The 12,360-nt window shown below is 43.7% G+C and overlaps 2 protein-coding genes across 3 annotated transcripts in view; both read right to left on the reverse strand.

Moving 5' to 3' along the window:
- LOC309352470 (uncharacterized protein) overlaps positions 1–1,939 on the reverse strand; it is a 47,283-nt gene extending 45,344 nt beyond the window's left edge. Inside the window, exon 1 of the mRNA XM_081880936.1 lies at positions 1,844–1,939. The gene's annotated coding sequence lies outside the window, so the exon portion shown is untranslated. The remainder of the gene's footprint in view (positions 1–1,843) is intronic.
- A 5,771-nt stretch (positions 1,940–7,710) lies between these two features.
- FRMD3 (FERM domain containing 3) overlaps positions 7,711–12,360 on the reverse strand; it is a 143,577-nt gene continuing 138,927 nt past the window's right edge. For both annotated transcript variants that reach the window (XM_081880997.1, XM_081880996.1), the window contains one exon: positions 7,711–11,686. In XM_081880997.1, the coding sequence (XP_081737123.1) occupies positions 11,088–11,686 (599 nt within the window). In that variant the 3' untranslated portion in view covers positions 7,711–11,087. The remainder of the gene's footprint in view (positions 11,687–12,360) is intronic.

Consider the following 12,360-nt stretch of genomic DNA (forward strand, 5'->3'; position numbering starts at 1 on the left):
GGCCATTGTGTGCTGTGTAAAGCCTTTCCATATGCCAACATGCTGCTGTGTGAGGTTATATATATAAATACAATATGCTGCAACTCCATAACATATAAACAGGGGGTTTTTTTAGAGCCGGAGCTCACTGGAGCTCAGCTCTGCCATTCAAAGAGAACAAGGGAGAAGTTTGTGGCCAAATCCAGCACCTCTTTTTCTAGAAAAAGAGCACTGTGGTGCACAAATATATCAAAGTTCAGCGAATGCACTCAGGCAGGGCCGGATTTTGGTTTGATGAGGCCCTGAGCTACTGAAGGTAATGGGGCCCTTTATATGTCCAGCTGCCCTTTGTCAACAACAAATTGTCGCTGCTTTTTGTGTTGAATATATGCTATATAGCAGGCATGTCCAAAGTCCATTTGGGGGGCCTAATCCGGCCCGCTGGTCGTTTTAATCCGGTCCCTGTGGCAGTTTATTTCCTGGGGGAAAATCCTAAAAAAAAAACCTCAACAACTTCAATCCTAAGAAAAGCTCAACAACTTTGGGGTAAAATCATAAAAAAGCGCAACAACTTCATGGCCCTTCACTTCATCAAATCTGGCCCTCTTTGAAAAAAGTTTGGACACCCCTGCAGATGGTAATTTATGGACCTAATAGCCATTTGCACATAACAAAATATGTATTTTATTAAAGTAATTGTTGAACTGAAATAAAAATTAAGAAGTTGTTTTTTATCTTATATTTTGGAAACATACATCCAGGTCCCCCCCCCCCCGTTAAATTTTATACATAAATCCAGCACTGTTTGTTATTTAAAGGCATATATAAAATCCTGTTTGTTATTTAAAGGCAGCGTTTCTAGGTCTCAGGCCCAGAAGACCCGATCTGGCCCCACGCGGGTCTCCCTCGCCGAGTTCACCCCTTCACAAAACCCGTGAATTTCTGGTGAGGCGTGAGAGACTCCCGCCCAGAAAATGCTCGGGGCTTATGGGAGGTTTATTTCTCTTTTTACTGTACAGTGGTGCCCCGCAAGACGAACGCCTCGCAAGACGGAAAACCCGCTAGACGAAAGGGTTTCCGTTTTGGAGGCGCTTCGCAAGACGAATTTCCCTATGGGCTTGCTTCACAAGACGACAGCCCATAGGGAAATCTCCGGGACAGTGGGGAAGCGCAGCTCGTCTTCCCCGCTGTCCTCGGACCTCCTCCAAAGCCTGGCGGCGGGGCGGGGACACCTCCTCCCGCCGCCGGGCTTCGGAAGGATGCCCCGATGCCGGGCGGCGAGGCAGGGAACGCCTCCCCCCGCCGCCCGGCATCGGAACGATGTCCCGAAGCCGGGCGGCGGGGCCGCGAAGCCTGAGGAGCGCTCCCGCTGCTTGCGGAGAGGTCCGCGAAGCCTGTCCTGGACCTCTTCTGAAGGCAGGCGGGGGCAAAAGTCTTTGTCCCCCCTGCTTGCCTTCCCAGGAGCTTTTAAATCGCCCGGACAGCGGAGAAGTCCTCCGCTGTCCCGGGCGATTTTAAAATGCCGCCCGCCAGAAGAGGTCGGGGGAAGGCGGTTTCCATAGGAACGCATTAATTGATTTTCAATGCATTCCTATGGAAAACCGTGCATCGCAAGACGAAAAACTCGCAAGACGAAGAGACTTGCAGAACGAATTAATTTCGTCTTGCGAGGCACCACTGTACACGAAAGGGTCGAGATCCGCGGAAGGAAAGGCCCGCTCGCCTCAGCAAGTGCCCGAGAGCGGGACGAGCGAAGGCGGGACGAAGCGGGACGATGCCAGGGCTGCACCCGGGGCTTCTCCTCTGAGGAGAAAAACCTCGAGCCAGCCGCGTCCCCGACGGGGAGCTGCGAGTGGAAACGCACCTCCTCACCCAGAGGCAGAGGCCAGACTCCCGGGGCCGCGTCTGGGAAGAGCGGGATGCTCCTTGTCGGCGCGGGGAGAAGGGCGCCCCGGTTCGCCCCGTCCCGCGCGGCGCCTCTCCAGCCCGGACCCGCAGGAGTGGCGCCTCAGCCGCCTCCTTCTGCCTCCGGCGCGGGGCTCTTGTCCCCGTGGAAACCGGCCGCTGGGGGTGGAGTCGGCAAAGCGGGCGGGGAGGCGGCTTGGCCTCCGGAGAGGGACGTCGGGTTTTCCCCCTCAGCGCTTCTCGTTTCAGGGGCGCCAAGCGGCTCTCCTCGTTACTCCCCGCGCCGGTTTCGTGCGGTCGCCAGCTCGAGCCCGCTCCGGAAAGGGGGTCCAGCTGCCTTGGCATAGGGCGCAGGGGAGCCGCCGCCGCCGCCTCCGCCGCCGCCGGGCGTCCTGTCGCTTCCCTGCCGCCGGGGCGCCGCCAAATTCCCTGGGAAGACATTGGACTTTCTGGCGAGTTCGACGCGCTGAGGAGATGGAGGCTCGAGGGGCTTCGAGGAAAGGGAACAAAAACCGGCCCAGGCCTGCTGGCTCCACTAGGAGGCGCCGTGACCCTGACGAAGAAAATGAGCTTTCTTCTTCCACTTCGTTATCGGTCATAGCAGTTGGGTGAGAAAGTTACAATACGATAGGATAAGGCAGTGGGCGATTTTACTTTCTCGGGCTCCATGATCACTGCAGATGGTGACAGCAGCCACGAAATTAAAAGACACCTGCTCCTTGGGAGAAAGGCAAACCTAGACAGCATCTTGAAAAGCAGAGACATCACCTTGCCAACAAAGGTCCGTATAGTAAAAGCCATGGTTTTCCCGGTAGTGATGTATGGAAGTGAGAGCTGGACCATCAAGAAGGCTGATCATCGAAGAATGGATGCTTTTGAATTCTGGTGCTGGAGGAGACTCTTGAGAGTCCCATGGACTGCAAGAAGATCAAACCTCTCCATTCTGAAGGAAATCAGCCCTGAGTGCTCACTGGAAGGACAGATCCTGAAGCTGAGGCTCCAAGACTTTGGCCACCTCATGAGAAGAGAAGACTCCCTGGAAAAGACCCTGATGTTAGGAAAGATGGAGGGCACAAGGAGAAGGGGACGACAGAGGACAAGATGGTGGGACAGTGTTCTTGAAGTTACGGACATGAGTTTGACCAAACTGCGGGAGGCAGTGGAAGACAGAGGTGCCTGGCGTGCTCTGGTCCAGGGGGTCATGAAGAGTCGGACACGACTAAACGACTAAACAACAACAACAACAATCATTATTGTCATTGTCCCATACAGAACAACGAAATTGGAAAAATCTACATCGGACATTCAAAAACCCACCAGCCTGCTATCCCAGCCTGGTCAGCCCCTAAAAACTCTGATACCCCATAATTGAATACAATATACTCACATAAAGACTACCTTACCCTGCGTTTAAAACCAAAATCGCATTTGGATAGAAACTGTTTCTCAGGCATCTAGTCCTGGTCTTTATAATCCTGGACCTTCTTCCAGAAGGCAGAAGCTGAAAGAGGTAATTTCCGGGGTGTGCACTTTCCTGCGCTATCTCTGCAGCTTTCTTATGGCACCTGGAAGCATAGATTTGATCCAAGGTGGGAAGAGTGCACCCAATTATTTGCTCTGCAGTCTTTACAACCCTGGACAGCATTGTTTCCCCCCTGGCCGTGCAGCTCCCAAACCACACACAGAGACCATATGTTAATACACTTTCCACAGTACAGTGGTGCCTCGCAAGACGAAAAGAATCCGTTCTGCGAGTCTCTTCGTCTAGCGGTTTTTTCGTCTTGCAAAGCAAGCCCATTGAAGGCTTAGCGGATTAGTGCTATTAGCGCTATTAGCGGCTTTTAGCGGCTTATTGGCTTAGCGGATAAGCGGCTTAGCGGCTTAGAAAAAGGGGGGGAAAGGGGGGAAAAACCGCAGGAACTCGCAAGACATTTTCGTCTTGCAAAGCAAGCCCATAGGAAATTCGTTTTGCGAAGCACCTCCAAAATGTAAAACTCTTTCGTTTAGCGAGTTTTCCGTCTTGCAAGGCATTCGTCTTGTGGGGCACCACTGTACAATGGTAAAATGCCATCAACAGGTCCTTTGAGAGATTATTTTTCCAGAAGATTCTCAGAAAATATAACCTCTGCTGTGCTCCCTTCATCTTTTACGCCTTGCATAACTTGTCTCCACCTGTAACACGTGCGCACACACCCCAACTAAAAAGCCCCCAATGCCTCAACCCTTCATCTAACACCTTGAGTATTTTGCTTACCCTGTTCTGAACCTTTTCCAGCTCTCTGGGCAAGGCAACCAGAACTGGACATGGTTTTGTTGCACCATTGACTTGCATATCGGCAGTATGAGATGGAGAGCTTTTATTTTCGGTCTTGCCCCTGTAAGACTTCGTCTAATATCTCCAAATTATTAGGAAGCATGAATGGGAGAGGTGCTCAGAGTGGCTCAGTTTTTTTTTTACCTTTGATTGCCATTACCCCGCGGTGGGGTGCGCTCCCGTCGCTCGGTCCCAGCGCCTGCCAACCTAGCAGTTCGAAAGCACCCCCAGGTGCAAGTAGATAAATAGGGACCGCTTACCAGCAGGAAGGTAAACAGCGTTCCGTGTGCTGCGCTGGCTCACCAGATGCAGCTTGTCATGCTGGCCACGTGACCTGGAAGTGTCTGCGGACAGCGCTGGCCCCTGGGCAATAGAGTGAGATGAGCGCACAACCCTAGAGTCTGGCAAGACTGGCCCGTATGGGCAGGGGTACCTTTACCTTTTACTGTCAGAAATGCCTCCATAGACGGCTGTGCTTCTTCATTTTGAACCCAAGGGCCCTGGAGTCCTGTATAAAGACTGGCTGCAGTAGTGCACAAATACTTAAATTAATTAACAGGGCTAAGTTAAGTCTGTTAATTTCACGGGGTCTCTTCTGAACAAGCCTTAGCTGAACACCCCTCTCCAGTTTCTGTTTATTTCTTATGTGGGAGTTCAAGCTTCAGCTCAAATCCCAAAACAAGTATTTTAGTATTTTCCTCTGACTTTATATAGTCTACTATAGACTAAGTAATCTGTGTGTCCAATATTTCCACAGTAAGATTACCCTTTGCAATTTAAGCCATTGTTGCTAGTTGTCCCAGCATCAAGCTATTTTACTTTAGTTGTTCCACAGGCATTTCAGTTGCGTATTTCTTTTACAATCCTGGAGTGGTCTCTCTGTGTGTGTTTGTTTTCTGCCTTTTTAAAAGCTTGTTTCAAAATAATGTTGGGGCGGGTAGCTTTGTTTTTCTCTTACTTTTCTAAGTGGAGAGGACCCATCACTCAGGGGTTCAGCCCATGTTTTGCATATAGGTTTCCCAGTCAACCCCTGCATTTCCAGTTAAAAGGATCACAGGCTGCAGGCCTGGAGAGATTTCTGCTTGGGTCCCTGTGAAAGCCTCCTTGAGCACAGGCAAGACTGGGCTGGACTGACCCGCTGTCCCTGTTTAAGGCAGTTTCATGTTCCGTACTATCACTGGACAATGTTTTAAGTGTGTTAAAAGTGTGGCACTTCACGGTGAGTACCGGCACCGTTTTTTCTTTAAAAAAAGCACTGATGGTCAGTAGCAAATTCCATATGTGCTGCAGCTTTTGTGACTACGATGGTACCTCTGGTTAAGAACTTAATTCGTTCCGGAGGTCAGTTCGTAACCTGAAACTGTTCTTAACCTGAAGCACCATTTTAGCTAATGGGGCCTCCTGCTGCTGCTGCTGTACCACTGCTGCACGATTTCTGTTCTCATCCTGAAGCAAAGTTCTTAACCCGAGGTAATATTTCTGGGTTAGCGGAGTCTGTAACCTGAAGCGTATGTAACCCAAGGTACCACTGTACGCCAATTGCTGCTGACCAACTGCAGTTGCCCAGTTCATGCATTACACTTGTTCATATCAGCCAGTGCTTCTTTTTTTTAAAAAAAAAAAATAATGTTTAGGGGTACTCTCATTTTCCTACTCATATTGAAATACTGCCTCTCAATGAGGCCAAACTTAGATTCACAATGTTTAGGGGTATGCGTATCCCTGTGTCCCCCCCGCCCCAAAAAGCACTGATATCAGCACATATTTATGCATGCTTAGAGCCGATCCTGCAGAGAAAAATGTGTTGTACGAATTAACTCCAAAATATAAAATGTCAAAATTGTATGTGTACCAAATGACTAAACAGAGGGAGACCAAACTCCAGTTCAGAGACATTAAGGCTACAAAACTATACCCACTTGGGAATAATTGATCTCAACGGGAATTTCATTTAGAATAGACATGAATAGGATTGCAGTTAGCTTATTATGGTTGCCTAGTACTGGGTGATCTGGACTGCCTCTGTTCCATCCCTTGCCTTATCCCTATCACCGTTGCGAAGCCGAGGGAAGGGTCACAGTTTATTGGTGGAGCATCTGATTTGCATGCAGGAGGTCCTGGGTTCAATCCCTGACATCTCCATCAAAAATCATCCAAATCCTAATTTTCAAATTAGCCATTCTTTTTTATTAAGGGTTTCCAATTGCCTAATATATTAACCCAGGATGGTTCTTGGTACTGTATTCATAATGGATGTTATGTTAGTCCTGTGACTGTGATCTGTTATACCCTGCCCTGGAACCTGCTGGTGAAGGCTGGGTAATAAATGTAATCAGCATCCATTAGACAAGGATTATGCTAAAAGGTCAGAAGATGGCACTGACTCATCATTGTTTGGTTTCACTTACCATCTGTGTGATGCTTTCATGAAACAAAATTCCTGAAGTGGAACCATCCCCATTTTACAAAGACATATTCTCTTGATTTTTCTCTAAACTTTTTAAGTATGATAAGTAAAACCATGAGTGGTTCATTGTTAGGATGCCATTGCCAAGTATACCTAACTCTCAAATACATATTCCTTTTAGCATATTTTCTCCTAAGGCACCAAAGATCGACGGGAGGATAGAATGCATGCTATTTAGAAGAAAGTCTGGATGTAATAAATATAAATAGGTATCTACTATATATTTTGGAAAGTGTTGTTTCTTTGCCTGTTCCCGGTGGATTTTCACACCTCTTAAGCTATCAAGCAAGTTTTGCATGATAGTTCCTGAGATCAAGGAGCAGGTTTTTGTCATTGTTTGGATGCCATTTTGCATCAAGATGATGGACTGAACCTTTAAGAGCTGCACAGATTTTAACCACTGGTTTCAAAATTGCACTGATTTTCTTTCTTGTTAGAATTCCCAAGCAATGCTGGCCACTGTCTATTAGTTATAAATAAAGAAGGTACCAAAGCGAGTTCCTCTTACATGCTATACATAGGGCCAGCCCCAACATCAGAAGCTCTGTGCAAAGATTTCCATTTGCGCAATTGAGTTTTCCTTCCTCTGCTCCCCCCACCAGCCCCTCACAGCCCCCCAAATTGGCTAGGGGTGTGTGTCAGAGGAACCCCCAAAGGAACACAGGGGGAGGAGAGGGGGAATCATTCTACCTGGAAAGCGCTGATGGAATGATTCGAAGAAGTTGGGTGGCTGTTTCTGAAATATAGTAAACATAATTGCAGTGAATAATATGGTGTGAGTTTAATTTCATTTAGGTGTAGATTTATTACGGTCTCACTCTAAATACTGCTGTTGTATCTTCCAGTAGTGACATCATTACATGGGCTGTTACAACTGTCAGCACACCTAATCCTATGCCCTATGCTAGCATATCAAGTCTGAGGACTGTGCCATTAATGTGTTTTCCCCTCTAAATGTGATGATTATGATGTAAGCAATAATAACGCAGCGACTCTCCTTCTGCAAAGAACTTTATTGCACAATAAGGAGCATAACATTGAAGAATGGCTTTTTCAACATACTTTTATTAGGGAGTCCTGTCATTATAGTAACATATAAAACAATCAAGATGTTGACATAGAAATGTGAACTTTACAAAGATAAGGCCCAAGTTTACAGGTACATTTCCCCCTAGATTTTTTGTGTGTGTTTGCATTTAACGAAATAAACCCTATTTAATTCTTCCCAGAGTTGCGTTTATAAATATTAGACAAATCACAAAATAGATTTCAAGTACATAACGTTTTACAATATATTCCAAGCACAGACAGAAATACACAATACTGTACCTATGGACTCTTCATATGCCAGACACTTCCAGTACTGGAGACAAGACTTTGCTTCGGTCTATGCAGTACATGCTGTTGATTATATACACACTCTCTCCCAGCTTCTCGGTTCTCTCTGTTATGTAGAAAAGGTGTGTCCATTAATTCTGTAGAATTCACCTGGGAAAGCTCTACAGGATCAAGGATGTGTATATACATCTAGACATCCATGTACATGCACTTGCATCTTAACCCTACATGTACCCTTATTGCACAGTCCATTCTCCGAGGTAATCTGTTCCTCATGCAACCCAACCCTTCCCTAATTAAATCATACAAACAAATGTTTCTAATGTTCCTGGAGCTCTATGACATCAACAAGACTACATTTTAGAAGCCAGGAACCTAAGTGATTATAATTAAGGGGCTCAGTAAATTTATATATCTGTAGGACTCAGAATAGAACTTGGTTTTATTTTAGTACACAATATGCAAAGTCTGTATTGCCTAATTCTATCATCATAGTGCCTAAAATGCAGGTGTCTGTTATCTTTGTTTTGGGAACCAAAGGCAGATGTGTCCTAAGTGGATTTATGTTTCAATTGAAAGGATTCAGCTAGGAGTTGTTAAAGAATTAAATATGCAATAAAAACTATTGATCAGCAACTGTTTGCAAGGGAACTGACGGTTTAAGAGAGGCAGAGAACAGCAGATAGTTACTGTTGAGAAAAGGTTATTCTAAAAAGATATCTGGTACCTTTTAAAGGGATAGGAGGCAAGCAAATGTAAATTGCCCCCCCCCCCAATTCTAAATTAGCCAACTGCTCAAAAAGAGGAAACAAATTGCAGTTTTACCTCCTGATCCAACAGCTACTTACATTCTCTAGAGCTAGAGAATATACATGAAGCTTCACCAGAGTGCCTGATGTTTCCCCAGGAAAGAATTGCTAAGCCTTCATTGGGCAAATTACAGACACAATCTGATGTGCAGTTGAGCATCTATGGGTTGCAGATGAATAAGAAGGGCTTAATCACGTTCAGTTGTGACTTAGATTGTGCTGCTTTCACATGTTAAACATGATTCACACTCCTCATGGATGAAACACTATGAAGGCTCAACTGGTTAAATGATACACAACAACCTTATAACCTTACCACGATAGGTTGTTGTGAGGGGAAATGTTTTTTTTAAAAAATTGAGTACTTTATACACTGATAAATTCCATAAAAATCATAAATAGCAGCAATTCTTACAGCAATAATGGAACGAATGTTGTGTTTTTCATACTGGCAGAAAATCAGTCTATTGGCTTTAAGAGTCCTGCAGTTGATACAGTTAGATACAGGGGGAGAATAATCCTGTGTCAGGAAATCCAAACTGGAGAATACAAAGTATTTTTGTTTTGTTTTTTCCCAAAGTTGGGCACTGGGACTTACTGATCTTTTCTACACACGTGAGGTTTTATGCATTTATAGCCTCTTAGAAGTACTTGGAGCTACACAGGCACAAAACCTCCAGCACATCAAAGACAACAAAGATAACCACACACCACTGTCATAGGGACACATTTATGAGCGAACTATGTGCATCCATTGTCACTTATATTAGGTAAGAGAGTTAGCATGCACAAGAAATAATAACATAAAACGGTGACTCAGGATTTATCATGATGAAACAGTAATGAGTGGAATCAAGAACTAAGAAACTCTGGGATACATCATGATGAAATAGTAATAAAAGGTATCAAGAACTAAGAAAATCATCTTTAGATACTTGGGATTCAGGGGGTAGGATGCATTTCATAAAGTCTGTCTCTGTTTTTAGAGACCAGTGTATTTTTAAGTTCTATATATTTAAGTAGGCCTACCTAGACTTTTTGTTTTTTATATCTGCATGTTTCTATGTTATGTACAACAATCTACAGTTAATCCGAAAACCTCTTACAGAACCGTACTTCCACTGCCCTGCAAAGACCTTTCATTACCATTGAGTCAAGTGGTGAACCACAGGAATAGCTGAACTGTCATCTTATGAAAAGTACTCACCTCTCTTCAGCTTTAGAACTGCCAGGACAGAACTACACATTATATGTCATGCATTTGGAAAGCCAAAATATCTGGCAGTTGACGTGATTGCAGGGGCGATAGAGATTTGCTGGGCAGGATCAATGAACAGAAAGAAGAGCTTAATTAAAGATTCTTTCCTGCATATTTCCCCTCTAGGCTGTTTTCCCATACAGCTGGGCATCTCTAAGTCTTGGAGCCTACCAAGGTGGGAGAGCATTGGAAAATGACCATGGTAAAAGAGAGAACAGTTGGGCACAAGAAGGCTTAAGCACTTCTTTCTGCCAGTTAATTCAACCCTGCAAGAAACCCCTACATCACCATTGTAAGGGAATTCCATGTTTGCTTTGCAATGTGTAGTTTGGACCTTAGAAACATGGTATTGTCATTTCAACTCTTATCTAGCAGACCCTGCCTAATTTCCCCCTCATCTACTCACCATCTTGTGCAGATGTCTGAGAACCCCATTCTTCAATCTTTAAAAAAAACTTTACTAAAACATTTTAAAAAACCAAGACATGCCTTTGTGCATTTATTTTAGTAATCTGTACACTTCAGAAGTTGACTTTGCTAAAAATTTACCAAAATTTTGTAAACACATAAAAATATTGTTATTTTTTTAATGAAAATTCAAACCAAGAAAGAAAACCTCAGCAATCAACATTGCTTGTATAGGCATTGGTTAGTGGAGATTGTTTCACTAAGGAGTATATTCAAACGCATCACCCTCTTTTTGTTGCCAATTAAATTTAGTACCGGTACATCATGGCTTGTAATGGTAGAGATGATAAATTTCTGTTCTATTCAGTCATTGATAAAAACAAGCAAGCAAGAAAAAAATAACTGCTTTTTGGTTACTGAAAGGCCACCATGTAGCTAAATCAATAATTCAATTATGAAAAGGAAACTTAAGAACTTCATAGGTCCATTATGGATTAAAAATGAAGAACTACTTGCTGATGGCCTTAAATATGTTTATGAGCACCTAGCACTGACTGAAATTCACTAGTTTTGAATATAGCCCTTAGTCATGTCGCATATTCTTAATTTTTAGGAGCTGCCTAGCAAATGGCTAACAAAGTCTACTTTGCAGGCCACCCACTGCCTAAGAGGACAGTAATATTCAATGTGAAACTGCCGAAACTCTGGAGTCTGGCGGATTTCATGGAGGAAGGAGATATCAAGATCTGATTCCAAGAGCACAAGTAGAAGAGGGAAAACAACCAGCATTATTCCAAGCCCAACAAGAAGAAGTCTGGAAAAACTCTTCAGGACAGCATTTATCTTCATGTTGCCCATCAAAAAGTTATAGCTCCACCTAAGTGCTTTCCTGGCTTCTTTCAGCTCCTCCTCTTCTGCAACCAAAAAGGCATTTTCATCTGCCTCCAGTTCCTCAAATGAATCTGTATCTTCTTTTTCATGATCTGCCCTTGGGGAGGTTTGAAAAAGCAGATCAATCTCCTCATCATTAACAGGAGTGGGGAGCAAGCTGCTGCTTGGATTGTACATCAATTCTGATATTGTTAAAGGCTCTTCCTTGATTTTCTCATCCTCCTCGATAGAGAGATCTGAACTATCATCTGCTTCCTTAGCAGGAGAGTTAGATATCATAGGTATTGATACATCATCTTCTTTGGGCAGCTGGATACCTATAAAATAGATTTAAAATACACTATTTAAGCTCTCAGTGAAACATTTCAAAGAGATATTAACAAAATAGTACAAGAAAGGTTCCAGAAACAAGTGCTCATAAAATGAAAAATTACTGAACTCAAAATTCAAACTGACATGAATGGAACTTCTTAACTTTTCAACTCAATCTATTGTGATATGTATATATTAGTATATTAAAAAAATTAAAATGCAAATCTACATTTTGCAAACTTTGAAGGTAATGTTAAGTTACTGCACAGTTTGCAGCAACCATAGTTTTGAAATCAAGCGGTTCTTTGTATTGTCAGATACATTCAACATGTATCTGCTGAAAAATGTGTAATAATATGCAGCATTAGTTTAACATCTGTTGGTTACAATATATACATATAAAAATAGATATTCTCCCACCTTTTGATACTGTTTCTTAGGATAGAATAATAAATCACTGTTCCATGTGACAAGATACTACATAATACAGTGTTGTGTGCAATAAAATATTAAGGTCGTACTTCTGTCTTTTAACTTCAAACCTGACTGAAAAGAGTTTTATGAGTAAGGGATCTGATAAAAAGGCTATTAAAAAACTTCTTCCCTCTTATAAGATTATTATAAGACTATTGTTAGGAGAGTACCTTAAACATGAAAAAAAGATGAATCAAAATATGAC

This window comes from Podarcis erhardii (assembly GCF_964252035.2).
Source record: "Podarcis erhardii genome assembly, chromosome: 11".
In the NCBI taxonomy this organism is placed as follows: domain Eukaryota; kingdom Metazoa; phylum Chordata; class Lepidosauria; order Squamata; family Lacertidae; genus Podarcis; species Podarcis erhardii.